The sequence below is a fragment of the Sander lucioperca genome, chromosome 20 (genome assembly GCF_008315115.2).
Source record: "Sander lucioperca isolate FBNREF2018 chromosome 20, SLUC_FBN_1.2, whole genome shotgun sequence".
NCBI classification, from domain to species: Eukaryota; Metazoa; Chordata; class Actinopteri; order Perciformes; family Percidae; genus Sander; species Sander lucioperca.
The window spans coordinates 24,707,330-24,734,970 of NC_050192.1; the positions used below are offsets into that span (position 1 = coordinate 24,707,330).

At 40.3% G+C, this 27,641-nt stretch overlaps 1 protein-coding gene across 3 annotated transcripts in view; it reads left to right on the plus strand.

The window, feature by feature from the left end:
- The window catches only part of LOC116054513 (synapsin-3), a 128,165-nt gene that overhangs the window by 76,376 nt on the left and 24,148 nt on the right, over window positions 1–27,641 (plus strand). For all 3 annotated transcript variants that reach the window (XM_035995860.1, XM_031306083.2, XM_031306085.2), the window contains exon 7: window positions 23,059–23,121. In XM_035995860.1, the coding sequence (XP_035851753.1) occupies window positions 23,059–23,121 (63 nt within the window). The remainder of the gene's footprint in view (window positions 1–23,058; window positions 23,122–27,641) is intronic.

The following is a 27,641-nucleotide window of genomic DNA, read 5'->3' on the forward strand; positions in this document are numbered from 1 at the left end:
GCTTTACTCTTGTTAACATTTTTCCTTTTTCTCACTTTTCACCCAAAATCTCACTTAGTCATCCTGCCCACCCCCTGACGCCCCCTTAATTAGTAATACTTCCAGTAGAGTATATTGAGTACAGGGTGCAGCCAGATTTATCTCTTAACAGTTAGAAACAATAGCTGTGAAGGCAAATGAAGGCTCCAGTTTTCTTCTTTTATACATTTGGTGTCATGGGGTTTAAGCAGGTTTTCTTTTATTTTTCATTTTATCATCCAAGACATTGAGCCTAAAAGTTAAGACATGCCAGCGCTACCTGTGGCTGCTTATGGCCCCTTGCGGGCTGCACTCGCAGCCACACTTAGTCCGATTTTATTCTAAAAGGGATTCACTCAAGTTACCCTCAGGGCACGCTCAGTCAAACTAGCCAATTACCTCTTTTCTCTCCTTCCAAACTGTGTTCATGGACCTGAGTGGAGCTGCGTTATCGCTGCAGAGGCTTATCTGCAGAGACTGAGGGAGCTATGTTAAGCGCTGAAGCTACTTGTGGTTATATAAGCAAGACAGAAATAATCAGGTCGGGAAACTCTGACCCTCAATGGGCCTTCATTAACAGTTATCTCAGTTTAAAGAACATGCGTGGCCAGATATAGACTTTATTTTTTATTAGAATGGCACTGATAAGCTTGTGCTTCAAATTTCAGGTTTAAAAGTGAATTTGATTTTAAAATTAAAAGTTGGAAAAAGATGACTGCTTTTCTCATACATTTGACATTAAGGAAATTAAGTCGTTTATTTGCAACATAATGAGACTATTTTCTCTTTGCTTTACAAAAAGCAAGATTTACAAATGATAAAACAAACAGGATATATGGTTTTAGACTAGAATAATACACAGGAAGTGTCATGAATGGTTTCCATTCACCCTTCACCCATGACTCAGACTCCCATCAAGAATTCATCAGCCACTATGTTTTTGTCCTTTCACTATTACTCCAAAAAATAAGCCAGTGTTTGTTCAGCGGTGTGTTCAGGTACAGTACATCAACACGTTTCCGTCCAGCAGTTAGGAACAGCAGGACAGTTACGGTACCATCTGTGGAAATTCAACGTCATACTCATTGAAGTCATGTTTTATCAGAGGTACGGTCTCATCTGCAGGACCAGAGCGGGTCAGCTGCTTAGCTGCTGTTAACCATTGATAATGCCCGGTCACATATTATTTCAGCCTCGGACCTAAAGTCTGAAACAACAGATTATTGACATTCCTTAGTTAAACGCTGGATCGGCATGCGTGACAGGTGCATTTTGAATGCCCAAAAAAGGCGACAATAACAAAAAGGTTCAGACACACAAAGTCCCAGGGAGGCAAGGGAAAGGAGTGATTCACTTGGGAAATATTATATACAGTATGACTTCACACATACATAAACAGGTAAAACAGCCCTGCATTCCTTACATATATCCCAAAGATAACAAGTTGAATAAGGTCAACGGAAGGAAACAGGCCTAATAAGGGGTTAGGTTATTGCATCAGTAGCTTCAATATATATATCAAGGGATGTCTACCTTTAAACACTCATTATGAATGTACAATGTAAAATGTAGTTACTAACCCAAGTGAAGCTTTGTTACTTAGATTATTTGGGGGTTCACTGTTTGACCAGGAGTTTGATGGAAGGTTGAGATCAGTTTGGTCTCTGTGTGTTCAGTTGATAGACTGGTCCGGCAGCTATGTGTTACCCTTGACTTGGAGGTGTGGGGAGGAGGTGAGATGAGAAATGAGACTCCCCGTTAAAAAGTTGTTGTCTAAAGTTGTCTTATTTACTTGTTGTGTGTTCACAGCTGGCTTGCTAACATTAGCCGCGAGTATAGTCAGAATCAGCTGTTTTTGTTCAGAGTGTGTGTGTGTGTGTGTGTGTGTGTGTGTGTGTGTGTATGTGTGTGTGTGTGTGTGTGTGTGCGTGTGAACCCTGCCTCTTCACTGTGAGGACAGGACTTCTGCAGCGTTGTTTGCAGTCAAAGGACTACAGTATCTAACCTTTGTCAGTCAGTACCATCCAAAACCACAAATATCCCTTTTACACGTGTTCTTACTGTCATGTTCTTTCTACACATGTTTAATACAGAAGATGTGACATGTGGTTGTGGAGGATTTGAATGTAGTCTAACAGCATCATACAGTATACGGTGTCAGTGATGAAAAACAGCATCACGTTAAACAGAACATCTCTGTATCAGTTCCTCCTAAACAAGGACAAATGGCATCTGTCTTGAGCTGCCATTTTTCACAGATGTTCAACTATTATACAGGGAAAAATCCATCATGACATAGACCAATTCGTACATCCACATGAGCAGAATATAGGCCACAAGCCAATAAAGCGACATACGTAAGTTATGTATTTGGACACTATATCCGTTAATTGTTAAGCAGACTCTCTTCTGATGAAGAGCTATAAATTACCTTGAACTTGCACCACTGTCTCTTTGTTTATACTCTCTATAATCTGGACAGAAAGCAACAAGTTCGACCTCGTCGCCTGCTTTCTGTCAACAAGCCTTGAAAATGTAGGAAGTCGCAAACTGAAGTAGAAGTTTACAAGGCAGGTTGATGGAAAGCGGCTGCAAAATAAAGGCAAACTAAAGTGCAACACTTCATCACAAAATATTTCTTGGAAAGTAGCAAGTATCAGAACATGATTTATTACGTGTACGAGTATATTACGGTGAATTTTCCTTTTAGGAGTGCAAAGTTGAATAGAGAGAGAGCTGCTCACCATATGCGTGTGGGATCAATGTGTCGTCTTGCCTTGCAGCTGTCCTCACATAGTTCAGACCACAATGAGATAGATGAGGCCTTCCTCTATGTCTCAACCCAACAACAAGGTCACTATGTTTGAATATTATAACCTTACTAATAAAGTTGTGGGGCCACTTGTATGCAAATACTGCGTGCTCTAGTTTAACTTCACTGTCAGAAATGGGACAAGATAAAACGGAAAAGAGGCTCCAGAATATTCTGGTTATGTGTGTCTCTCACAGCTTGTAACGACGACTTGATCCACGCAACAGGTCCCTCTGGAAATGATGTTGCTGAACTAGGCCAACATACTACAAGAATAATGCAGAGCAAAGTGCATTTCATCTAAAAAAAAAGTCCAATAATAGAAAAAGGCATGTTTTAAGGCTGGCCGGCTGCCGGAGCAGCAGACAACAGCATTGTGTACCGGAGGTCTTTAAGGCCTGCGTGGTTCTGGGTTGACAAAAGAGAACAGAGCGGGTGACTCAGAGGAAATACCTTTCATCCGACTGACAAGCCGCTAAAGAGACACAGGAAGAGGCGAAACTTGAAAAGAAAGCACCGCCGGGAGCAACGGTCAACAAGGGAGAGCGTCCAGGCCTGACTCACTCAGCCCCTGTTGTACAGCCCACATGCCATTCCAGTTAAGTGGGACAGACAAGACGACTCGTGCTCTGCAGCTCTGTGTTGCGAGGAGGACTGGTAGTGGAAGTCCTGTCACAGGAGAAACGAGGAAGACCGTAATTGGATGTTTCCCCAGTTGCAAAGAGTGTTGACCTCAGTTCTCAGTTTGTGAGGAGGATTTGGGATCTTGTGGTTTGGCGATGGATCTTTCGCCAACTTCTTGGGTGGCTGATTTGACAGAGAGGAAACACCTGTAGTCCACTGGGGTAACCGAACTGACACGTGATGTGCATTCTTTTAAGAAAACAATTGGTTTTTAGAAATGTATCATGATATATTGTCTCTAGAGTTGTATTATATTCAACTTTTGTTTGGTAAAGAAGGAAAGAGAAAATTGCAATACTCAATACTATCGAACCTCAATACTATTGGATCGCAATAAATAAAAATCGCAATGCAAATCAAAACAGCACCCATGTATCATGAAAGAATCGAATCGGGGCAAAGGCAAAATGTCCCAGCCCTACTGACTACTACTATTAATATCGCACAAGGTGCTTATTAATGTGATCATGGGTAGGATGGTGATATTATATAATATGATGATGTATCAGTTGGTTTGGAGTGACGTGACATTACCCTTAGCTGTCACTGTTGCTTTTATCTTAACAATAGAGGCTGAATTGTTGGAAATGAGCTCAAAGCTCCGTATCTGAGTGCTGTCGGTCCAGTGAGATATTGGTTGCTTGACTGGCGTTCTCTTCTCCACCCTCCCAGTGGAATAGACAGTGATATCAAGGCCTGGTGGTGTTTGCTCAGTTCGTCCACTCCACTGAACATTTCAACAGATGCTCACCAATTTTCCAACTCCAGCACATCAGTCATCTGATGTGGAGTTAAGACATCAGAGAAGGAAACACAAACATGGCCCTGACCCATGATCCCGCTCACAATGGGACTCCCCCCGCAATAAAATATGATGAACGGTCAGTAACGTCGTCCTACTCAGGCAGGCCAAATGCAACCACATCGCTCACTTCCTCAGACGCAGGGTCCCCTGTTGTACTGTACTGTACATATTTGGTGCGAGTGCGGTCAGGAAACCCCACATAATGAATATGTTGTATTACGGCATGAGACACCAGGCCTAACCATAAACACGGGCATATGACAGCATGGAAATAGCTTTGAGGAATTCCTTCATGTTGAGGGAATGCCTAAACTTGGTTTGATGCTGAGCACAGTAAAAACAAAATGGTTAGCTTCAGTCTTATAATGCCATTATCATGCAAACTAAGTCATTGATGCAGTAACATGTTACATTTTCATTGAGGTAAGCATAGAAATTAAAAATCTATATATTTGTTGTTTGTGAATTAGACCCATTCTTTGGGCTTGGACTTAATTATAAACAAAAAGTGACAATGTGGAAATGTTTGTGCTCTTGACTCACAAATAAATGTTGCCAGGTGCATGGAGCCAAAGTGAACAGTCTGGTCATATAGGAAAAGTTGCAGTACTTATAAAAAGGGTGAATGTTTCAGTTTAATACATGTAATGTATAATTATTAGCAATGGGTTTAATGACTATGGGTAATGTTAGAGGTATCACTTGTAGTGACGAACCCACAGAAAATAATCACCAGACTCTGAAGTTCCACTCAGCTCCAAGGAGCGTTTTAGCATCTTTCAGCTCATTGTTTTGGTTTTATGGCCCACAACTCTACTGTTTTGCCTCACTACCAGCGTTCACATCAACCTATTTATCAGCGCAGTAGGCAGCAGTTTGAAGTGAAAAAGCTGTACACTACCCAACAACAAATGGCTAACAGACAAAGTTAGCAACTAGCTGGTGAGTATAGCTGAACATTTATTGCTAGAGCCACATATTTCCTTCAGGAATTGGTGGAGAACAAAACAAAGTTTTAAGGAGAGTGAATATTGGACCTACATTTGTCAAGTGAACATAAACGCAAGTCAAAATGAATGTTAATATTGCTCTGTGATGTGTTAGCATGTTCCACTGCCCCCAGTCGGAATACATGATTTGTGTTTGTATTTTTGGCCATGTTTCTGCACGAAGACCGTTTTTCTGCCCCATTTCTATAATTAACTGTGAATACTGCGTTGTGACACCACAATACTAAAGAGAACCTGCATGGTTAATTGGCAAACTAACTTTTGTGTTGGACAGACCTAGGTTGGAGTAAGTGTACTACTACTGTACATGCGTCACTTATAGCTCATCTGCAGAAACACTAGAGGAAGCTGACATTTACATTTGTGGGCATGCTGTTTGACAGGTGATCACTGGGAATACAGTGCAAGCAGCAATAGGCTCTTAGAAAGACTTATAGAAAAATCTGTTCCTCAGATAACCGCTTAGACTGTTTTGAGAAAGGAGTCCAAACTTAGAAGTGTGTTTACCCATACTGCTCCTCTATAAACCAGTGTGTTATTCCCTCTTAGCAGTGTGCCCTATTAATTTGCCTCAAGTAGAGTTCATTTGGAAGACACAATAAATCATACCAGTTTCTTCTGCTCAGAAAACTGTAAAAAGCAAGTGTTTCCCAGGAACCTGAGCAGCAGAGGGAAGGTGTGTGTGGGAGGACGACAGAGAAAGTTAATTTATGGAAGATGGTCGAGGGAAAACCAGTGAGTCACAAGCAGGTCAGATGTCAAGGGTTTCAACAGGGTCCACAGGGTGCTGACGTCACACAGTGGGAGGGTGGAGGGGCTCAGGCAGATGGTTAAATTTAGAAATGACATCACACTGCAGGACATCCCTGTCAGTTGTTTCCTCTTGTCTATCTAAGCATATGTAACGTTTCAGCGTTCCATTTGGGTGTTTTGTTATCTTCCCATGATGTTTGGCAGGAAGGAGGCAATAAATGAGTTACTGTTTTAGGAATAAATCATCTGACCTTTGCTTGAAGAAGAGCTATTATCGTATCATGTCACTGTCTCTGGGAAGTGGAAAATGCCACAGAAATTACTCTTTATGATGTAACCTATCAAGAAAAACCACAAGAAACCTGTGAGACCTGTTAATTATCACTTCCTTCAAGCAATATTTGTAAGCCATATTTTATTCAAGCGCTTCAAAGAACATTCATTCGGCAGAAGGTTATGATTACACCACTCTCCTCAACCAGTCTTGTTGCACTGCATTATGGTCTACTCTTTTTTACTTTGAGTGTAGTGTGCGCTATAAAGAAAATTGGCCTTTTTTCCTTTTCAACAATGGATGTTTGATATTTTAAAGCTGCTCTAATAAAATTTTAGGGCTGCAGCTATCGATTATTTTAGTAATGGAGTATTCTAACGATTATTCCATCGATTAATCAAGTATTCGGATAAGAAATGCTTTTGCTTTATAGTAAATAGCAATAGTAAATATATAAAAGAAAGGTTTCATTTTTAGAAAAAGCTACAATTTTATTGCTTAAATTGCATACAGTAACAGGAATGGACGCTAATATTTTAAGCACTGGCCGCATGGGCCACCCTGCCCCTAAATTAGGTGGCCAAAGTACATTTTTGGTGGCCTAAATGTAAATCTTTTTCACCCCCCTTCCCCTTCATGCCTCTGGCATTTACACTGCATATACAAAAAAAGCTGTTCACTAAGCCCAGGTACATGTGACTGTACAAAGCTTTTTAGCAGGGCTATTCAACTATACTGTTCTGGGGGACACATTTTCAGAAGGCTAATCTGAGTGAAGTTTAGAAAGAATGAAGAATGCAGACATCATCGGCATGGTCCGGTGACGTCATTCACGTGCATATTAAGTAGCCATGTGCAGGAGGCGCTGGTTAAGAGAGAGGGGCTTGTTTTAGCTTGTTTTCTAAAAATTGGCTATTTGCAGAGTAGCATGCTGTAGTCATGTAAAACGCTGGTTGAGAGACTGCATGCAGACGTTAATGTTGTCTTGTGTAACTTGTCCAGAGTTTTTGTTTTTTGCAGCTTAAAATTATCCCAAACTTTTTGTCGTTTTCTCCGCCTGCCTTTTCTCTTAGCCCCTCACTATTTTGGCTGTCTTCCTTCATTTTGTAAACTGCGCCGTCAGTCTTCGCGGCATGTGTCAACAGCAGCGTCAGCCCGTTGTGCGATCGTAAAAATCATCCGTGCGGAAACACAGCGGTATACCACGTCAGTTACATTGTCTAAACGAAGCTTCGAGGCAAAGAATTTGGCATCGAGGATTTTTAGCAATCAAATTATTCGAGTTACTCGAAGAATCGTTTCAGCCCTATTTAGTTAATTTTGTTAATCATTTTGTATATCACAATGGATCAAATGACCATGTGTAATGTAGAAAGTGTCACTCTTGTAGTAACACATCCACAGAGAATTATCACCCAACTGCAGTTTCCCCTCAGTTCTACGGAGCGTTTTAGCATCTTCCAGCGTATTGTTTCGGTTATACGACCCTCAAGTTAGGAATCATTATTTTACTTTATTAAAACCTTTTTTGCTAAAAAAAAAATCTTGACGTGCTATATATGCTATGTTGTCCACAAAAAAACCCCAATAAAATACACTAATCTCAATAGAGAGATCCTACATACTTCACCTATATATATATATATATATATATATATATATATATATATATATATATATATATATATATATATATTGTTTTTCTTTTTTTTTTTAAGCTATGATATATTGTTTAAAACCTCTTCTACTGGACGGATGTGTTTCTGTGGGTAGTGATGAACCTTCCCCTGGCTGAGACCAGAGGGTGTGGGCTTTGTTGACCATAGTTCACCATGATTTGCTGGACAAACCACAGCAGGAGGCAAGTCATCCCACATTTATTTTTATGGCTGGAATCCCCCCATTAACCAGACAGGAGACTTTCCAAAAACATTTATGCACAGCATGGAAACACAGTCGCATAACTGTTATTTTTCTAGCTGTTAATATATCCATAATGGTGTTTAGATAGCTTACAAAAACAGTGTCTTAGTTAAACTTGCAGAGGGGATCTCTTCCAGTAATCCGAGTCATATCACCAACACTTGACCCTCTGTTGTGTTTGTTCCTTTGTTTCTCCTGGAGTTGTTTATTTCATTTAGAAATACAGTAGATATATTTGTTGAACTAATGCAAATTCCCCCAAATATCTGTTTGATGTAGTGAATATATCATGTCCACATTTCTGTAGATCAGTGGTTCCCAACCTGAGCGTCAGGACCCAAAAAGGGCTCACAAAATGAATCTTAGGGGTCTGAGATGATTACTGCGGTAGGAAACAAGAAAAAACAAACAAAAGTATGCTACACAAAATTACTTTACATTTTTGTACTTATAAAATAATTGCTTTTTACTTAATGTATGGTTAAATACTGTAGTTCCTGCTCAGTGTAAAATTTTCATATTTTTTAGGATATGTCTACTTGACAAATTTCTGCAAAATCCGGTTTGTCGTTGGTAGGCCCTTGATGAATCAAGAACATACTATTAAGTGTGAATAGTGCCACCACCTGGCTATTTAAAAAGTATTGTGTTTACATTATGGCTCATAAATAACTCCTAAATAATGAGGCATAGAAGCAGAAATGGTCTGGATTCCTTGGTTCAACACAATTCTTTCAGTATAGGAATATTTCTTGCTATACTAGTTTCCATATAATTTTGTTGCAAGAAATTTATAGATAAAAATAAAGATGACTAAACACTCACAAATTGCCACAAATTTCAACCAACCTTGTTTTTCAAGATTCCATACCATTCTCCTGTACAGTAACTGCCAAATTCCTCTGTGTGGCCTATTTAAAATGTAGAGCACTTGGGCACAAATCTACAAACGACCATGCACAATTTGATGGCATTTCACCAATGGATTGCACCACAGCAACATGATACATTTAAATGAACACAACTGGTTCTTAATCTGTTTCCCCTTTAGATTTTGCACAAGTCATTCTTGCATTAGTTATCCAAAAAGTATGGCTGCCAGCAGTCAATCTTCATGATTATCACAATGTGCATTTAGATACTAATCCAGATGGAGATTATATATTCCTGTTTATGTCTTTTAATGGAAATATATTTAGGGGATTGTACAGCCTGATTACTTTCTATTTATTTATGATAACTTAGTGTATCACAGTCACTGCTTTAGTATCGCTGTAGTGTGTTACAGAGTACCACCCATTCCTCCTGCCTGCACAGCCGGTTTAAATACAGACTAGATTTGCCACATCCAGTTGTTCCAAAACATATTCCTCCTTGATGTTTCTCCTCTCTCCTCCCTATGTACAGTGTCTTAATTGAAAACAGTGGCGGTGTTGACATTTGGGTTGAGCCCTGGTATGCACTCTGCAGAAGCCTGACTTTCCTTCCTCTGCTGTCAAAAAAGTTGCTGACTCCTCTTGCCTCATGTATGCCTTCCTTCACTGAGCCTTATCAGCAACAGAAAGCTGGAACCATTTCTGAACATGTACTAAGTTACTGTCATGTTGTGAAATTTGAGTGAATGTGTCAGTATTATCTTTTTTAGAAATCCAAAACACAGCTTCTGTGTTTGTACCTGTTGCACTTTCTGGTTTAATCTTCTAACCTCCAAATCAGAGGTTTTTAAAGTCTTACACTGTGCCCCACTGGGCCCCAAAAAAGCTTTTTTCATTCATCTTTTTGTCTTACTTCAATTTAGCTGATGATCATGCTTTATTGTGCAAGTTTTAGAACTATGGTTCCGATCATGCTTTGCGCTACAACCTTTGCTTTGTTTTTGTTTACATTCTTGGCAAATTGGCACCATTCAAAGTATGCCAAATTAGCTATTAGCTGTTCCTGTTCGCAATGTTCCCATGGATAAACACTTACTCAACTATCATTGTGTTACTTTGATACTGAAGAAAACATTAAAACGCCATGATTCTTAGGCAAGTTCTGGAGTTAAAAGGAGCGTCTTTCTACATGATTGTTAAGCTGCCTCATGGACGTTTATTTGAGATGGACATTTGAAATAATGATATCCTCGGAAAGTGTGAGTCACACAGGATCTAACAATATGGGTATCATGCCTGTGTGTTGAGATTTGAGTGAGTTATGACTCCGAGAAGGTGTGCAATTTTTTTAAGCAAATTGCATCAATGAGACACAAAAAAGGGTTTTAGAGTATTCAATTCCATTCAATTTATAGTTTCAAATCATAACAAAAGTTATCTCAGGACACTTTACAGATAAAGTAGGTCTAATCCATAATTCACAGAGACCCAACAATTCCTCCAAGAACAATTGCACTTGTTGCGGCAGTGGCGTCGAGTACCTTAATATATCCATCCTTTCAATTCAAGCAGTGTCTTTGCCTCACGTGAATCTCCCTTCACCCCACTCTTCTTGTTGCTGCTTTTAAAAATAACTTCATACTAACTTTGTGGGATCGATGCTTTAGTGAGCAGTAATATTCTCAATAATGGTGAATGGTGGCAACCCACTCTATCCGCGCCGTCAAATCCAGACTCCATAATCTGCTTTGTATTCTGAAAGTTACAGTGACGCTGCATGTTTCCTTCGTTTCTTGTATTTTTCAGTGGAGACAGGATATTGGAAGGAACTATTCGAGGAAAGGCTGCGTAGCATGTGTTCTTGAAAACCACGTGGTGACAGAAAGGCGACTCAATTGTTGTACAGCCACTGAGCGGCTTTCATGCAATGTATGACACTGACCTCTGACCTCCCTGTAAGTGAATATGTGGGTACAGAAATGGGTTGGAGAAAATGAGAATCAGAAGCACCATTTGACCTCTTTCTGTCTATTTTGGTAAATTTTTATGCTTCACGTTGCTCAAAGATGCAGGTTTGGATCCATGGTTGTTTTTGCCAGCATCACTAAGCTGAAAGGATTGAGTGAATGATTCCATTCAGTCCTTGGATCATGGGACAGGGAATCCAAAACGGCACACAGTCACCTCATTTCTGCTCAGCCTTTTCCGAGACCTAATACTGCAGGAGCCCCTGGAAAATGGGAAAGAAACATCACTTTTCCTTTTTAGACTGAGAGGAATGTGGCACAGCATTGATGGTTTTTGCAGGATTGGCTCGCCTGAGGTCCGTCTGTCCTTTTTCTTCTGAAGCAGGAATGTAGGTTAGTGAATTGATTAGCACTAATAAGGCCCGCCCAGGTCCCTATTACAGCACAACCGCAGAGAAGCTGGACTGAAATAGCTCTCCTTTAGTAAGTCTGGACATGTACTTAACACTGACTTTCAAACAAATCTCTGTTTATTTAAAGTGAATGGACTGGACTCAAGTAGTGGCTGTGTTCTGTTATTAAATTATATTGGTTAACCATCTGTAATATTAACCAGCCGTGAGATCACTGAGATATTACAAGCAAGTCTCTCATAAGAGCAGTTTTTGTCAGAATAAGACCGCATAATGGGGGATTTATAGTTGTGTGTGTTGGAGTTATGTTGTAGCTTAGGAGCCTAAACACATATCAACCATAGCTACACTACAGGCTACAGGCCTCCTCAAAAATGTAACTACACCATGGGACAATAGCAGATATGGACATACCACGTGGTGACCACAAGAACTGTAATTGGTAAGTTTGGGCTACTTGTGTGTTCTCCTACAGTGGGAGACTATGTGAAGGAAGTTGTGGAGAGATAGTAAATGAAACAACAAAATAGTTACCTGGATGTAACCAGTTCTATATGTACAGCATGTACATAGCCCATCATCACTCTATGTCCCACAGTAAACGAAAGACTGTAAATATAGTTACTGTAGGGAATGTAAGGGTGGCTGTGGCTTAGGAGTTAGTCAACTAGTCACAGGGTTGGCTGTTCGATCCCCAGCTTTTTCTGTCCTTGGGCAAGACGCTGAACACCACATTGCTTGCAATGGTTGAATGATTACAATTCTTCCTGATGGGACCATTAATGTCTAACAAATGTCATGGCAATCCATGTAGAGGTATTTGACTTATTTCAGTCAGGACCAAAGTGGTGGATCGACCCACTGGCCGACATGATACCATCCCAAGAGCTTTTAAATTGAATAAGTAGGTACTGCCATCTTTTTTAACAGGCTGTACTTGAATAGTCTATATCCACGACGTTTCACTTCCGGGATTGCTCCGTTGCCCCCCGAAACTCCGCCGGATTTCACTCTTTTGTCCCACACGTTCTGCTTTCTTTGTGTTGGCATTCTAAACTCTGTGGATTTCTGAGGACTATGGTTAACTGCTCCTCAGACCTCTGCAGGGTAAATCCAGACAGCTAGCTAGACTATCTGTCCAATCACTTTTCTGTTGCACGACTAAAACAACTTTTGAACGTACACGTTCCATCAAAACAAGTTCCTTCCCGAGGCTATTTTGCAGCGGCACCGTGGCTCTGCCCGATGCTTAGCGCCGACCAAGACGATTGTGATTGGTTTAAAGAAATGCCAATAAACCAGAGCATGTTTTTCTCCCATCCAGGAATGCTGTGTGGACTAGCTGGACCCTCCACCTCAGCAGGGCTGTGGAGGAAGGTCTGGCAAAGCGAGACTAGTGAATAATGAATGAACTTCCACAAAACTATTAGCAAGATTCTTGTTCTTGATTTTGGTGACATTGTTAGTGATCTGCAACTGTTGCTTTGTTGATCACACACTGACTTAACATGTAATGGATAACATTGTCTGTACAAATGATCGAAATCTTAGTCAAGAGTTAAATCCAAACAAATTGCTGCTGTTTCATTTTCCCAGAAAGCAAAGACCTTTTCATTATTGTTAAGTGAATGAATGTCATTAGACTGGCTCGAGTGTGGCAGTTTTCTTCTGTAAAGATAAAGTGGAATACTGTACTGTACGTGACTTCCCCTTTCAGTCACTTAGCAAGTTGTGATGACAAAGCAGGTGGTTTGACCGCCACAGGACACCACCAACCATCTCCGTCACTTCTCCATCAGCACCTTGGTGTTGTCAGGAAGCGTCCGCCCTGGAAACCTCCTCGGGAATAAGTTGGGTTTTCCAGACAGCTGTCTTCCTCATGGAAATACACCAGGACGGACCCTAATAGAAGCCAGATGAGCTTAAATTCCACAACAATAATTACTCTGCCCCATTAGACAGCTTTTACTGTATACACATTAACACAATAGGCATCTTCTCTTACTTGCAGTTTTGGGGCGGATGTTAGCCCACAGGGGCTACCATGGCAACTCATAAAAAGTCTTACAATATGTGTGTGCTTTTTGGCTTTTTCCCTTTCCTTAAATGTGTTATATGACTTTTTGTGCACATTATAGGTTTAAAAAGTGAAAAAGCCCAAAGTCCACCCCAAAGGGACTTACCATCTACAACAGAAAACACTGTTCACAAACTGCTCCAAACAGCTCTATTGTAGTCCAGCCTTTACTTCCGTGACGAACGTGGTCACTTTGGAACACACGTTATAATGCTCGCCGAGCTGCTAACGTGGCACGCCCTCATACTCTGCTTCTGACTGGGTAGTAGTCCTTACTGTACCTAGCTCCTCCTTAAAGTGCTCATATTATGCTCATTTTCAGTTTCATAATTGTATTTTGAGGTTGTACCAGAATAGGTTTATGTGGTTTAAGTTTCAAGAAACACCATATATTGTACTGCACATTGCTGCAGCTCCTCTTTTCACCCTGTGTGTTGAGCTCTCTGTTTTAGCTACAGAGTGAGACATTCAGCGGGGACGCTTATGGTGGGAATATTCAAATGTTTCGGTCGATGACGTAGACGGCCCTGCCGATTTCGACCAGCTCACCGAGAGACTTAAGGCAGAATACATTCAGAAACCCGTATCTCTCTCAAAGCAGCATGGATGTTTTTTTTCTCCAAGTTTGTATGCGTGTGGAAGCACCAGTGTTTTTTTTTTTCATACTATGGGCACTTTAAGATCACTAATATCTACTTTGTACAAGAATCAAAGTGCATCAACGGAAAGCTGTGGTTTTCAACATTGTGTTGTCAATTAATTTTCCGCTGAGAAAATGCGGAAAAACCCTGTAAAAACCATAACTTGTTGCTCTTACACTTTGGTTTTGTACAAATTAAACAAATGCCCTAGGCCAATTACCTTTGGACAGAGCTTGGCTAGCTGCTTCTCCTTACTTCGTCTTTATGCTAAGCTAAGCTCGGCTTCCTGCTGTAGCCTTATCTTTAGCAATCTCAGCAGGAAAGTGAATAAGCACAAAATGTTGCTATTCAAGTAGATGTTGCTCAAACATACATATATGTATGTACGTATAGCTTACAATATAACTGAATTATTATAAACAGTTACTGTAAACCATTTGATAAAATACAAGTGCCTCTTGATGCTCTTATTACGTGGAAGTACAAACAAAGTGAAGCATGCATGTTTATTGCAACTGTTTTGGTGGAAGGTAAGACAACATTATAGAATCTTTTATATAATAAAAGTTAGTTTCTCCAATCACAGCCCACTGATGACAATAACTGGTGCACGTAACCATGATACAGTTACACTCCCTTGATTCTCCAGTTTTATTGCTCCAATCTGTATTAGGTCAAAGTGAAGGGTTACTGCCGTTATTTGAATCTACTCAAACATATACATGCAACACTTTTAAAGAGAGCAATATCCATTCATGTCAGGTGTATGAATTCAGTCAGTAACTTAGCTGGGACTTGCATGATAAACATTATTTGTCTCTTGAGGCTCACTTAATCCGCAGGCAGGGTTTGATGTGGGCAGGCTGTCTTTGGTCCCACTGCGGTCAGACTCTTTTAAAGGATTCTGGGTCGGGGTCCCCTGCTCTCGTCGTCTGCCCAAACCATTGCGCCTCATGTCTTCTCCTTGATGTGGCAGATTTGAGTGGCCATAATAAAAATTAAGAGATCATAAATGCAGGATAGATGCAGCATGTGTTTTGTTGGATAATGCATGTGCCCCCAAAGAATAATCCAACTCCTGCTCAGCCACTGAAGGTGTGTGTATGTGTATGTGTATGTGTATGTGTGTGTGTGTGTGTGTGTGTGTGTGTGTGTGTGTGTGTGTGTGTGTGTGTGTCAATATGGCTTTTTTGTGTTCTGCAAGTCTTAATCTTCTTGCTACGTTTTGATTATAAAGGGTTGCATTGTTTCAGTATCATTTCACTCATAATAATTTAATAGCGTGTGTGTGTGTGTGTGTGTGTGTGTCGCGGCAGCTTAATATGGCTTTTTTGTGTTCTGCAAGTCTTAATCTTGCTACGTTTTGATTATAAAGGGTTGCATTGTTTCAGTATCATTTCACTCATAATAATTTAATAGCGTGTGTGTGTGTGTGTGTGACCCATTTTGCTTGGCTTTGTGTTCAATACTTCACGGGTGATTTACAGTACATTATCTTACTTTACTATATTAATTAAATTGGAACGAAGTACAATTTATTCTATAAAAGAATCTATAATTCTATAATCTAAAGATGATCATGACATTTGCTGATCAAATGTCAGGTCTGTCTGTGTGTTTTTCATCCCTATCTGTGACAGTGTGACATATTTAAGTCACTGACAGGCTGTACTAATTCAATTTAGTGCAGAGGAAGTTAGTTAGGTCAGTGTTGTTGCAATTCCATCTGGTTGCCTATAGCAGTTAGAAGTTCTTTTTAAAGATGCACTAATTAGTATTGACTTGCAATCACCAGGTGGCTTGTTTTTACAACTTTAATACTGTGCTAATATTAGTTATTATTAAAAATTGTAGTCAGAGGTTGTTTTACTGCCCCCCAAAAAATCAATTAATGCTTCTTTAGAGGCAAAGTTGTAGATTTATAGTAGCCCACAAAGCCGGCCCATATGTGGGTTTTGGCTAGTATCATTATGAAGAAGTATATAGATAGCGAATGCCTAATGTTGTTAAGATAGGAGTTGATAATATCATTGAAAGCCTCTTTAAAAAGAAATCCTCAAGCTTAATGTTCCCATAACACTTTGTTTTAGCAGTTAAACAGCTTTACATGTGTTAGAATTTTAGCTTAATCTTAAATCCATTATGAAATCAAGATGTGATTAATTTGCATCCACTTTATAAAAGTAGAGATTTGAGATAGAGATTGGTTTGACCAAGGAAACAGTTGACAGTCTCACCACAAGGTCCATTTAGTTGCTGTTCTGGAGCTTTTAAGCGTATCACACATTCTTCCTTAGCAGATGGACTTTGTCATGGAGTAGTAAATGTTAAAATTTCCATTTTCAGGACTTACCAGGACTTCTCTTATCTGCAGAGGAAGATTTATGATATGATCAAAAGCTCCAGAACAACTACTAAATGAATCTTGTGGTAATTGTTTTGTCAGAGTGGAGAGATGCGTTTCATTGTGAGTGGTCCTCATATGTGATGTACTGTACCTTGTTTGTACCTACTAACATGTCAATAATGGATACAATCTTTCTCTCATGGTCCCCTTACGTTTTAAATGTGCACTGTGGAATCTACAAACTTCGGATGAACGTTTGAGGGATTGGAATGTCACATGGAAGTGTTTGGTGGTTAGGAAAGCAAGATTTACCTCAGACACTGACCTAAGCGACAATCCTATGTGACTCACTTACAACAAGCTTTGCATATACAGCCAATGGGAGGGGATGTGTGTGGGGGTGGATGGGCTTCCCTGAAGTATTTCCATCATGTGCCAGGTCTGGTCGTCTGGCACATTTACTGGAATTGAAGAGAGCCTGTGTGTTACAAAATAAAACCTAGACTGGTGAAATCACCCACCATATAATTAGCTTTTTTAGCATGTGACTTCTTAACGTCTTTACCACACTGGATGCCTTTTACAGATTTCTTCTGGGACCAAAAGGCAGAGTGGTACATGTGTAGCCGGGATGAAACAGTAAGCTGAACTTTAAAACCAAAATGTCGGGTGGCTGGGTAGCTCACCTGGTAGAGCGTGCGCCCATATAAAGAGGCTTAGCCCTCGACACAGCGGCCGCGTGTTCAACTCCTACCTGCGGCCCTTTGCTGCATGTCATTCCCCCTCTCTTTCCCCTTTCAAGTCTAAGCTGTGCTGTTGGAAATAAAGGCCTAAAATGCCCAAAAAATAATCTTTAAAAAAAATAAAAGTCCAGATCTTAGAGTTTACGTGCGCTAATGGCCACCAAGGCTTTTTTAAGGATGGTTCTATTTTATAGCTGGAATCTCCGGAAGAAAAGGAGTAAGTCATTCAAATTGCGGATCCTGTGCCACTTACATTAAACAAATTCTGTTAAAAAATTTAAAATTTAAAATTAAACGCCTAATCCCACCATTTAAAAAGGCAAAACTATACGGAAAAATAAATCACGTCCCAATCACAGAACTCGCTATCTTAGCTTGTTATCTTAGCTTGTTAACTTATTTAACTATTTTTAATTTCCCACTGTTCCATGGTACATCTATATCTTCTGAATAAACTGTGTGAACTTACTGTATTGTCTCCTTGATGGCCAAACTAACAAGCTTGCTAACAGACAGCTTTCAAGTTTGCTAGCTTAGAGAGCTTTTGTACAATCCTGAGAACAAAATGTCATTGGGGAGTAAACGGCACAGTATAGAAAGACGCATTGAGATTGCATTGAAATGGGTTTGTATTTACCATGTTAATGAAAAGAGTCCATCTGAACGCCCCCTCTTGTTGTATTCACATCCTCCGAAGTTGAAATTCTCTGAAAGCTCAGAGTTTACGAGTTCTGACGTGTTTGCTGACGTGTTCCGAAATGGCGGAAGGTATGGATAGAGTGTGGATATGGATAGTCTTATAGATTTTTCCTTCAGAATTTTAGAATGTCTAGGGAAAATGTTGATATTTTTAAAGCAGCCATATTATGCTCATTTTCAGGTTCATAATTGTATTTTAAGGTTGTACCAGAATAGGTTTACATGGTTTAATTTTCAAAAAACACCATATTTGTGTTGTACTGCAGTGCTCTATCTCACTGCTGCAGATCCTCTTTTCACCTGGTCTCTGTTTTAGCTACAGAGTGAGACCTCTTTTCTTCTTCTTCTTCTGTACTATCTTTGATTGCACTGCACATGCCCAGTAGCTCAGATGTAGATCATGTCAGCTAGCTAGCTCCATAGACAGTAAAAGAAAGGCTGTTTCTACAACTTTGGTCAGTTACAAGGCAGGATTAGCTGGGAGACTTCTAAATGAGGGCGCACATGTAAGTAGTTCTTTTGTAGATTATGGTGAACTTGTGTGTGTTGTAGCAGTGCTTTGCTATTGAGAACGAGGTAGCATGCTAGCGTTAGCATGCTAGCGTTAGCCATAGCGTTAGCATGCTAACGCTACGAGCTAATGGTTGCGGTTAGCCTGCTCGTTTCGGCTTGTGACGTAGAAAGCCGTGCCGATTTTGAACAGCTCACCCAGAGACTGAAGGCAGGACACATTCAGAAACCGTATCTCACTCTAAACAGCATGGGTGGATTTTTTTCAAAGTTTGTATGTGTGTGGAAGCACCAGAGACACAACATAACACCCCAAATCCCAGAAAAAGTGATTTTTTCATAATATGGGCACTTTAACGAACCCTGTGTTACGTTACCAATTCGCTAGCTTGCTAAATTGTTTGCCTCGTTGGCTTTTATATTGCAGTTGCCCAGCAGCTGTGTTCTGCCGACGTAACCACTTGAATGCCAAGCATATCATGTACGCGACTTCCCATGTCGTAACCATGAGCTCACGAATTCCATTTGAAGACATCAATACAGTAGTTTACTAACTACCCCTGCAAAGAGTCCCAATGTCACCAAGCTTCTAGAACCACATGTTTCTGAATAATGAATTTAGCCACTTGTTGGTGTGTCCAGGCTATAAAATAGCCAAAATGCAGACTCTGGAACAGCCAGAATGAACCTGCAGACAGTCTGGCTCAGGAATGTCAGGGATTACTTTATGGCTTACATGTGATATAACTTATGTAAATCTTCTTGAACTGAGGCAATCTTATGTTTATGTTCTGTGAGTCCATCAGAAAACAGTGAGCGCATGTCTCAGTTTGACGCTCCAGTTTTGTCAGGGGCAGAGGATGTGGTTGTCTCTCCCCAACATGTACAACGTCTGCCGTCATTGCCACACTGATGGGAAAGGGCTGGAAGGAACATCCAGACAGAGTGGGTGGCTACAGCCCCTTCCACCTAAAACAGTCAAACAGACACACTATGCTACTGCTGTACTTTTCACACATACTTGCTAAACCTCAGGCATCTTATCATTTGTCATGTGACGCACACACGTAACTGCTGGAAAAGTTTGAATTTCTGAATGGCCTCGCATGGCTTGGTGTTTGTAAAGCATAAAAGCACATATATTACGATCTCATTTTGTTGTAAGCAATTAAACCAATTTAATTCCCACTAATTGTAAGACTTTATAAGATACATTTATACGGAGTTTATTTTGTGTCACATTTAAAGTAACAGCTGTGTAAAGTCTATCTCTTCTGCTTCAGTTCTTTTTTACATCTGTCTCTTGAAAGTCCACTATATATTTAGTTGCAGACCCTTTACAGTCAATGACTATTTGAACTCTATAACCCATATCAGCAGGCACTTGGAATCTTCCCTAGCCTGTGCTGCCTTCTTTGCTTGTTTCAGGGACTTTTTCACTGCATTCTGGTCTTCAGTTGTGAAAAACATGATCACTTTGATTGAGGCCGTGTAACTGACTTGGCTTGTATGTACGATTAGGACCGTCATCCTGCTGTATAGTTGTGAAATTGGGGGATTGCTGTATGTAAATTAAAAGTGCTAAGAGTTCTACATTGTTAACCCATGATAGATGTAAACTGTCTCAAACACCATTAGCAAATTAGGACTATTTTCGCCGAGACCCCTGGGCAAAAATGGGCTGGTATAAAGCAGTGTTCTTGGAGATCTGGGGTCCCGGGGCAGTTGCCCACTTTCCCTTGTTGGTAGTCCGGCGTTGTCCTAACACCCTTAAAACAGAAAGTCAGCACTTTAAATGTGTAATCCTTAAGATTTCAGTCCTCTGTACATGTGAAGGCGATTTGAATTCTGTCCAAAAATAACCGACTCCTCCACTTACAATAACTTACAACTATTATATAAAGAGGTAATGTACAGAATGTAAGTACAGTGAGTGGGTATTGTTGAGAAAATGCTCACCATCAACAGTTTTATTTTATAACTTTAAACTTTTCATTGTTCATTTCAATCCAGTGTGACTTGAGTACAATGCGAAAAATGTAAAAAGAAATATGTCACTATGACTACCAATGATTTGGTTTTTATCAGTTGTAAGATTTGAATTATAGTTGAAATGTGCTATATTCTTCCAGTTACCATGTTCCACGCTTATCCATGTATCCATACTAAATGCTTCATACTTACAGTACAGCACTTTAAAGTGGATTACAAAGTGGACTTCTTGATACAGTCTCACCCCTCTGTATTCTGGCACTTGTGAAGTGATAATGGAGACTATTAGAGAACACTTTATCTTGGCAGCATGTCGGCCAGGCCTGTACTGTCAAAACCTGTCAACAGAAGTGCCGCTCACGCCCTCAAGCAGCTCGATGTCTGTTCAAGGCCCTGCGCAACACAAGCTGACGGCAACTTTAGTATGTACAGTCCTGTCAACTGTCGGGGAGGGTTTGGATGAAGTGATAGCAGCTGTTTAGGCGTTCCCTTCCTCTTGGCAGGTCTGAGCTTACAGTATATCTCCATGCATGATCTGGCCTGTGTCTTCTGAACTGTGGTTATTTAATTGTGCACTTCACCTGGAGGTGCCGGCAAAGATAATCACTGTTAACTTTGTGTCAACCTTCGGATTCTTACATCTACATTATTTTGTTAAAATGCAACATGCATGTAAGCATTGTGAATGTCTTAAGCAATAGTTACATCTGTCTAAAAGTATACCTGAAACCTACATTTATTTAGTGCAAACCTCCATGCAAAGTTTGGATGATTATGTATGGAAATGTACAGTATGTGCAGTATCTGTATTTAAACATCAATAAATGATCATAAAAATGCTGAACCTAGAAGAGCTCCTTACTGTACAGTATATAACCTGGCGTTGCTGCCGAATAACTATTACACAAAAAAGTGGGGAAAGTGCTTTTGAAACTCGAAAAGTCCCTCTTTACTTAGATTACATCCCATTTACAATTGTATCAGTGGATTTATGAAGGGGCGTTTAAACCACAGGGAGGTTTGAGGTAATCTGTTGATGTTTCATCCACTTCAAGTCTACAAACTATGAAAAATGGCTTGTTTGCGGTCCGTCTGGTTTATCCAAACCCATCCCAATGAGCTGTGGTCTTCCCCCCAGCTTCCCAGAACCTTGTTCTTTTGTGTAATAAATCAACATTCTTCCGACTCCATATACCATCTTAAACTGGGCCGCTTTAAGCTCAGCGGGATGGCATGAGGGCCAATGTGTTTCTTTACAAGGCCACGCTTCTGGACACTTCATGTACACATCCAAATCAGTTGCAAAGGAAATAGTTTTCCACTTTTGGTTGTCTCTCAATGTGGTGTTTACCACATGTCTGTCTTACTGTATATTTAGAACACCAAGTACAGTTCTGAATGTTCCTACTTAGTGTGACATCCTTTTCCAAACGGTTGACAGCAACAATCCCCAAGCCCCCAACTTTTAATATGCAGGTTCTAATTTTTAGGGTAGGGTGTAAAGCAGGCTCAAATCACATTTAAATTCATTCATTCATTTTTCATTATTTTTCTAACACATTGACATTTGCATTTTATTTAAAGCTGCAATTATCAATATTTTTATGTTAAACATTTATAAAAATGAGTGACTGTGTAATGTAAAAAAGGTGTCGTTCGTGCTAACCCACTGGGCATTATCACCCAACTCTGCAGTTCCCCTCAGAACTACAGATGATTTTAGCATATTTCAGCTCATTGTTTTGTATTTTGGCCTGTTTCAGCTCTTATTTTTTTTTTTAAAGATTATTTTTTGGGGCTTTTCCCTTTATTAAGTAGTGACAGTGGATAGACATGAAAGGGGGAGAGAGATGGGGGATGACACACAGCAAAGGGCAGCAGGTCGGATTCGAACCCAGGCCGCTGCAGGACTCAGCCAACATGGGGCGAACGCTCTTACTGGGTGAGCTAGAGGCCGCCCCTGTTTCAGCTCTTAGCATATTAGCATAGTTTTTTAGAAACAGAGTTTTCAGAGCAAATCTCTGATAAACAAAGTGTAACTGCCCAGCACTAAACAACAAACGGTTGGTGACTTGGTGCAGAAAAAAACCCTGCTAAAAGAAGAGTTAATATTGGACTTATCAGGAGGCCAGAAAATGCCCAAATGAATGTGAATTTTGCTCCGAATCTGCTGGATGTGTAAATAATTAGTTTGCTAACATATCAACTTCATAGGGTGATAATATGTCAGTGCTGTCTTCACAGCTTGCTTTCTGCTATCCTCAAGTGGCAAAAAAAAAAAAATCAGTTGAAGCATAATTGAACAGCACAAATTGAAAATGTGCATTCAAAAACTAACCTGAGACCTGTTGGTGGCTCAGGAACTATAGCCTTTTCTACTTTGGCACTCACTTTTTAAAGGAGTGTTATTTAGAGGCCTAGAAAGCAAATTTACAAACTCCACCACCCCCACCCAGCTATGGAAAGACCGAGGTTATCACACCAGCTAATAATCTGATGTTGTTCTTGTGTGCAGGTAACAACCCCTTCATACCCTGTGGTGGTCAAGATGGGTCACGCCTATGCTGGCATGGGAAAGGTGAGTTGATAAACAGACAAAACCACTCACACACATTCATTTTATCTTTGTCACAATTAGAGCTGGGCAATATATCAATATTATATCGATATCGTGATATGAGACTAGATATTGTCTTAGATTTTGGATATCGTAATATCGTAATATGGCATAAGTGTTGTCTTCTCCTGGTTTGAAAGGCTGCATTACAGTCAAGTGATGTCATTTTCTGAACTTACCAGACTGTTGTAACTGTTCTATTATTTGCCTTTACCCACTTAGTTATTATATTACTGATGATTATTTATCAAAAATCTCATTGTGTAAATATTTTGTGAAAGCACCAATAGTCAACGCTACAATATCGTTGCGTTATCGATAGCAAGGTATTTGGTCAAAAATATTGTGATATTTGATTTTCTCCATATCGCCCAGCCCTAGTCACAAGTTGAACCCAAAGTTCAAACCCCAGACTTCAAAATTAACCTTAAACCAACCCATTATATGGAAGCATAATGTCCTGCCTTGTGTCTATGTAGCTATCATATTTAGCAGAGGTTTATGAGAGAGGTATTAATCTGCTCATCTGTCAAGAAAGCAAAGTATATTTCCCAAAATGTCTGACTACTCCTTTAAGCCAGGAAGACACTAAAGAACTTTAAAAAAAAATGTAAACTTTTTTTAAAACCCTAACTCATCATTAAAAGAGTCTGTGTAACACTTGCAACAACTGACTTTTGCAGACAAGCACACAAGTCACCAGCTCAGATCACAGCCTCACACTCAGAATTGTCTATATTCCAGCCGTGCAAATCAAACATGTGATATTATCACGACAGCTTTGACTGATCTGCGGTTCGAAGAGCAGGCAAGAAATGGGAAACCCAAACCCCCGTGCCGATTTTAAAATCAGTCATGATGGCCAAATCACAGTTCTAATCAGGCTGTAGAGTGGGTAGTGTGTTCCTGGTTTACTCTCACTGAGCGGATATCTGATCGTTACAAAGGCAGAAGAGCACACAGACAGACACGCCACTGATAAGGTCTGATTACAATCCACCAGTAGTTTTACTTTTGATGTTGTCTCGTGCAAAAGTCTAGCCGACTAACGATTTCAGACAATCTAAGGAGATCGCTTCATGGAATGATGTCTATCATCTCTTTTGTTAGCAATGAACAGCGTAGAGGATTTGTTTCCAAAATGGGTTAAGCAATAAGAAAGTTCACACACTTATTCTCCCTAACACAAATCTCTCTGAGTCTCTGTCTCTCCCGCCAGTTATTTGGATTCACAGGGCTAGGCACTTCCTATATGTCTTTTGCCCTCGTCTGTCTGCAGGGGCTTGGTTTCCTGTTCAGGAGCCAGACATGCTATAGAATTTCCCATAAGGCTCGAGGGGAACTTGGCAGGCCCTTGTAGAGAGGGACCTCGTTTAACCCCTCAGACCTCACAGAGTTCTGAGAACGCACAGGAACATGTGGGATTTAGGTCATTGCTGTTTTGTTTGCTTTTGACAGAAACTTTTAAGGGTTTTTTGTAGCTTGCTAAAACCACATTTACTGACCCAAACACCACCTATATAATATTACATCAACCAAAACTTGCTACATGTAACACCTTAGAGAGCTGACACACCAACCCGACAATCGGCCGTTGGACAGTCTGGCGAGGTCAGTGACTCGAGTCTGTTCGGTGTGTTCCGTGCCGTCGTCCGTCGGAGGAGCTGTCGGCCTTCATTTTGGCCGACCTGACATGCTCAGTCAGAGACAGGGCAGTCGGGACTCACCCGGAAATGGCGAGCGGATGAGCCTCTCAGAATCTGACGAAAATCTTTTAAACTGACCTTTGTCAATCTGAAATGAAGAAGATTCAGCAACTGTATGGCCTATTTCTCGCTTAAATTGTTTTCAGAAACACATTTCGGTGAACTATTTTAGTACAATATGAGACTGTATTCTGAACAAGCCGCCATGACAGTGTGGCTGTGAATTTCCGGAGAAAAAAGACCCACGTGACGCGTTCGTCCTATCAGCACTGGTTTTCATTTTCTGGGAAACAATACAGAGAAGCGCCGCCTGCTGCTATGGAGATGTATTACGTTTCGCGCACACGCAGAGCGTATGCTCAAGTCGGCGTCACCTCAGTGTGTTTTGAGGTATTTTTTGGACCTCGGGGGCCCGACTGATCAGTCCGACTGCCTTTTCTGCCGACAGTCGGCCGTCTGGTTGGTGTGTAAGCACCTTTAGTCTAAATCATTACCACATTTATTTTGGGCCATTGTCATTATTAAAGCCAAACTATGTAACTCTTGAAACGAAATATACCAAACATTTCCTCTTAAAACTATAAAGTTCAGCTCAGAAGCAATGAAACGCACTCTCGCTCAATTTGATAGATTCAGGGCTTTTGCTTCTACAGCCTTACATGGTCTGGTACGATCGGTTATGGTGGCTAATGTTGGCTAATGTTAGCAAACTTTTAGTCTTACCTTGCCAGACCTATCTGTACAGCGCTACGGAGTAAGGCCTGGCTAGTCCACCCAACATTCCTGGATAGGAGAATAAACAGTCGGGGGTCGTTTGCATTTCTGTAAACCAATCACAATCGTCTTGGGCGGCGCTAAGCTCCAGAACCGGTGAGCGTGGCTCTTCAAAATAGTCTCGGGAAGGAATTTGTTTACGTGGAACATTTGCACCCCGCAAAAGAAAACGCCACATACAATATTAAATGAAGTTAACTGTTCACACAATACAGTAACTTGAGCTATTTAAATTAGCTGGATACATGGTTACATGTCATTTTCTCTTACCAGTGTATCCCCGTGTGTATTTTGTCGATAGCAAATCCCCGCCCATCGGTCCCAAAATGCCCCAGTTAGATAGCGAATGCAGTTAACATATTCTTTGTAAATATTTACGATCATTCTTTGAAAGAACCAAGCAGGCCTGCCTTGTTGCACGATCCAAACCCAAAATTTCCCTTAAAACTAGCCATTTTTGGCCTGTATCGTTGCTCAGAGGTTCCGGTTAATGTTGCTCGATGCGACCACAGTTTAAAGTTAACTCAAAGAAAGCGGAAAGTAAGGGACATCCAGCGGAACTTCCAACCGCAACAGAACTATCCCGTAAATCAGAGATCTTCAACAGGGGGTCCTCCGAGGTACTGAAGGGGGGCCACCAAACATTAAATTTTTTCATGCAAATCTCATACTTGTCTCAAACATAAATCCAACATATCATTAGCAAATATAAATCTGCCTATTTGTGAAAAAAAAAAAAAAAAAACATTGATGATAGGCTTACTGGCCTATAGGTCACTAAGGTAGCCATCCACAGATACTGTTACCTAAGGATTCACTGTGCCACATATGTTAAACATTAAAACATGATTTAGAAAATCATGCCAACAATTATTATTTTATTATCTTACTAAAAAGGTATGTATAAAGGGTTTAGGCCACACTACACGTTATTGTAGGCCCAGTTTAATATGCAATTTGTACAACATATGTAGTAGGGGGTCCCTGATCCGTCGCTTTTTCAGTTAAGGGGTCCTTGGCTTAAAAAATGTTGAAGACCCCTGCCGTAAATGAACCGTCGTCGATACAGACTAGCAAACTTTAAACAGACATAAGTGACATTACTGAAGCAGTTCAATAACTTAACAACTTTTCTCTTCTTGTGTTACATTACATTTTATCATGTCACACATCAACATTTAAATGTTTTTATTAATTAATTCAAAACACTATCTCACCAGGAGACATGTTTATTGTTTCCTGCTTGTAGTCTCATTTCACTCGCTCTTAGTCAGGGAGTTAGAGTAAAGTTTGTATATTCACATCTTAATAGGATATACAAAATAAATATGACTACTCATTTCGCCTTTTTTATTCAACCAACATTATTGACATAACAGTAGCTAAGTGAAGCTTTATACCCAATGTTCCCATTACGTGTTTTTAGACCAGTCAGCCTCTATGTCATTTGGTCTGGGAACTGACCAGTATGACATGTCTTTTTCCACCAGGGGTTGTTCTTCATCTCCATGCCAGTGTTTCACCTTCTCTGGCTTACCTTTTTGCTTTCTGTTTGCATCATTACGGTTTGTTTCCCCGAAGAATTGTGTAATTCTCTGGATGAATTTGCGTGCTTACAGCTCAGAACTGGACCTGCCACTAGCTTTCAGGTTCTACCTCTGGAGCCATGATGTAAACTGAGTCACTGCCCTTTCCTCAGTTGACTTTGTTGTTTCAACTTCTGCCCGCTTACTGTAAACGCGCATGGTCCAGTGCTCAGCCTCAATGCTTTAGTCACTCTGTGAGCAACACTCACAGTATGAAAGAAGTTAGCTGAATGCACACATTTACAATAACTTTGTAGTACATACATCTACCTTTTATGTCATTTATACAATAATATGATAGACAATAAACAATTATGATGATGATGAATACATTCATGTAGGTTAACATACAGGAAAGAAACAATTCATTCCCACAATTTGCCACCATAGCTAACCGAAAAAGGAATAGGCTGAA